The 2,336-nt window shown below is 33.8% G+C and overlaps 1 protein-coding gene across 1 annotated transcript; it reads left to right on the forward strand.

Annotated features, from left to right (window-relative positions):
- Nucleotides 1–1,628: 1,628 nt before the first annotated feature.
- On the forward strand, nt 1,629–2,324 carry LOC124102095 (olfactory receptor 14J1-like; the record flags this gene model as incomplete). The annotated part of the gene is made up of 1 exon (XM_046458338.1): nt 1,629–2,324. A coding segment is annotated over exon 1 (696 nt), but the record flags the coding sequence as incomplete, so codon positions are not given.
- Between the last annotated feature and the right edge of the window lie 12 nt (nt 2,325–2,336).

Raw genomic sequence — 2,336 nt, forward strand, 5'->3', positions numbered from 1 at the left:
GTGTTAAATATTTAATTAAATAATCTGAATATTGGGTATTTAAGGAAATTAGTTTCATTAAGAATTATTACATGATGTAACAAAAATTGATCAATCACTTAATGGTCAAATTGAGGATTATTGAATTATTTATCTACATAATAATAATTTTGGTGGCATGGGTTGGAGATGTAGCTCAGTAAGAGTACTTCCTTAGCATGCACAAGGCCCTGGGTTTGATCCTCAGCATTTCTCAAAAAAAGAAAAAAAAATAGTTGGCATTACAATTATGATTAAACTGTTTTTAATGAGATACATAATAGTGATAATAATAACTACTTTGGTTTTTAAAATAATGATACAATATATAAACCATCAGTAAATACACAAAAATAAACACAGTAAAAATAATCTAACAAAATATGGCACATAACAGTAGTAATTATTTCCAAGCGGTTTAAATGTTGATTATCTTAACCCTCCAGAGACACAGGGACAACTGAACTTCCTATGCTAAATCCAGAGATATGCCTGAAATAGATTCTGTGAAAACTTTATCAACCTAATTGCATGATTAAGATCACATATGACTGCATTCTCAATAGCTCAGAGAATTGTGGGTTTTGGATCTTTGCTAATTTGACTAGAATAAAAGTTATACCTCATTGTTACTTTAAACTTATTTAATTAAAAATTAGGGTAGGTAACTTTTCCTGAGAATATTGGTCATTTGATTTCTTTTTCTAAAATGCAGTAGAAAAATTTTGGCCTTTCATCACTTATATTTTTTTCAGATGATTTTATATATTTTATGATAAGGGCAATGACTGTATATCATAATTTTTACCCAGATGCTACTAATATATGATGTATCTTTAATGTTATTTTTCTAAAGAAAGCATGGAGAAAGAAAAAAATGTTAAGTATTTGTTCTCTTATATATAAAACAAAATTATGAAATTGAAATTAAAGAATCAAGTAGTACCAGTGGTGATATAAAAACAGATTATCAGGGCTGGGTTTGTGACTCAGTGGTGGAGGGCTCCCCTGGCACATGTGAGGTACTGAGTTTGATCCTCAGCACCACATAAAAATAAATAAAGGCATTTGTGTCCATATACAGCTAATTTAAAAAAAAAACAGATTATCACACATTTCATGCACAAATTAAAATATACCATACTTCATAAAAATGTACAATTACTGTGTTTCAATGAAAAAAATAAGATTTAAAATTAGGAAGATTACTGGGAAAAAAACAAACACCTCAAAAATGTCTCTAAAAATGTGTCTGTGCTGTGCTCATATGAACTGAATGAAAGCTTTGGTGCGTATAAAAATTTGGTTGCTGTATGTTCCATTAGTTCAATCATGCATTTTTTTATTCCTTTGATTAGAATGAGTGACACTAAATTATATTATCTATTTTACTAATCTTCCTTATGGCTGAGTCAAAACATTTAAAATTACTCTATGTAATTCTTAGTATGTAAAGCTATTTCATGCTTAAAATGGTGGGCTGATTGTCCAATCTTCATGCTTCCACTTTGCCAAGTAAGTACATTAGATTCTTGAATAACAAACAATGTATTTTTAGGATTTTCCATTCTTCCTACAGTCAGTATCATTCTTAGAAATCAAGAAGGAAAATGGCTAATTTCACTACAATGAGTGGATTTCTTCTCATGGGTTTTTCTGGCAAGCCTGAAATAGAAATGCTATTTGCTGCTCTTTTCTTAGTCTTATACATAGTGGCTCTAGTTGGCAATATTCTCATTATTACCACCACTTCCATGGACCACAGTCTCTCCTCACCTATGTATTTCTTCTTGAAACATCTCTCCTTCCTGGATCTGTGCTACATTTGTGTGATGGTCCCCAGGTCCATTTGCAACTATTTCATGCATAATGGCTATATTTCCCTCTGGGAATGCATACTGCAGTGTTTGGCATTCACTCTCTGTGGCTGTGCTGAGATGGCATTACTCACAGTGATGTCTTATGACCGTTATGTGGCCATTTGCCTTCCACTGCGCTATGAAGTCATCATGGATATCAGTACCTGTGTTCATGGAGTGTTAGCCGTCTGGGCCAGTGGAATCCTTGGTGGAGTCATGCACACAGCCGCTACTTTCTCCATCCACTTCTGTGGTGCCAACATCATTCATCAATTCTTCTGTGATGTCCCCCAGCTTCTGAAACTCTCTTGTTCCAATGAATATGTGGGTGAGCTTGGGGTTAGTGGCTTCTTGTCCTTGGTGGCATTTGTTTGCTTCATCTCTATTGGAGTCACCTACATGCATATATTCTCTACTGTGCTGAGGATACCATCTGCTGAGGGCAGAGCCAGAGCCTTT

The sequence above is a fragment of the Marmota monax genome, unplaced genomic scaffold (assembly GCF_021218885.2).
Source record: "Marmota monax isolate L192 unplaced genomic scaffold, Marmota_monax_Labrador192_F-V1.1 WCK01_AAM20220418_F8-fsc00735, whole genome shotgun sequence".
Lineage (NCBI taxonomy): Eukaryota > Metazoa > Chordata > Mammalia > Rodentia > Sciuridae > Marmota > Marmota monax.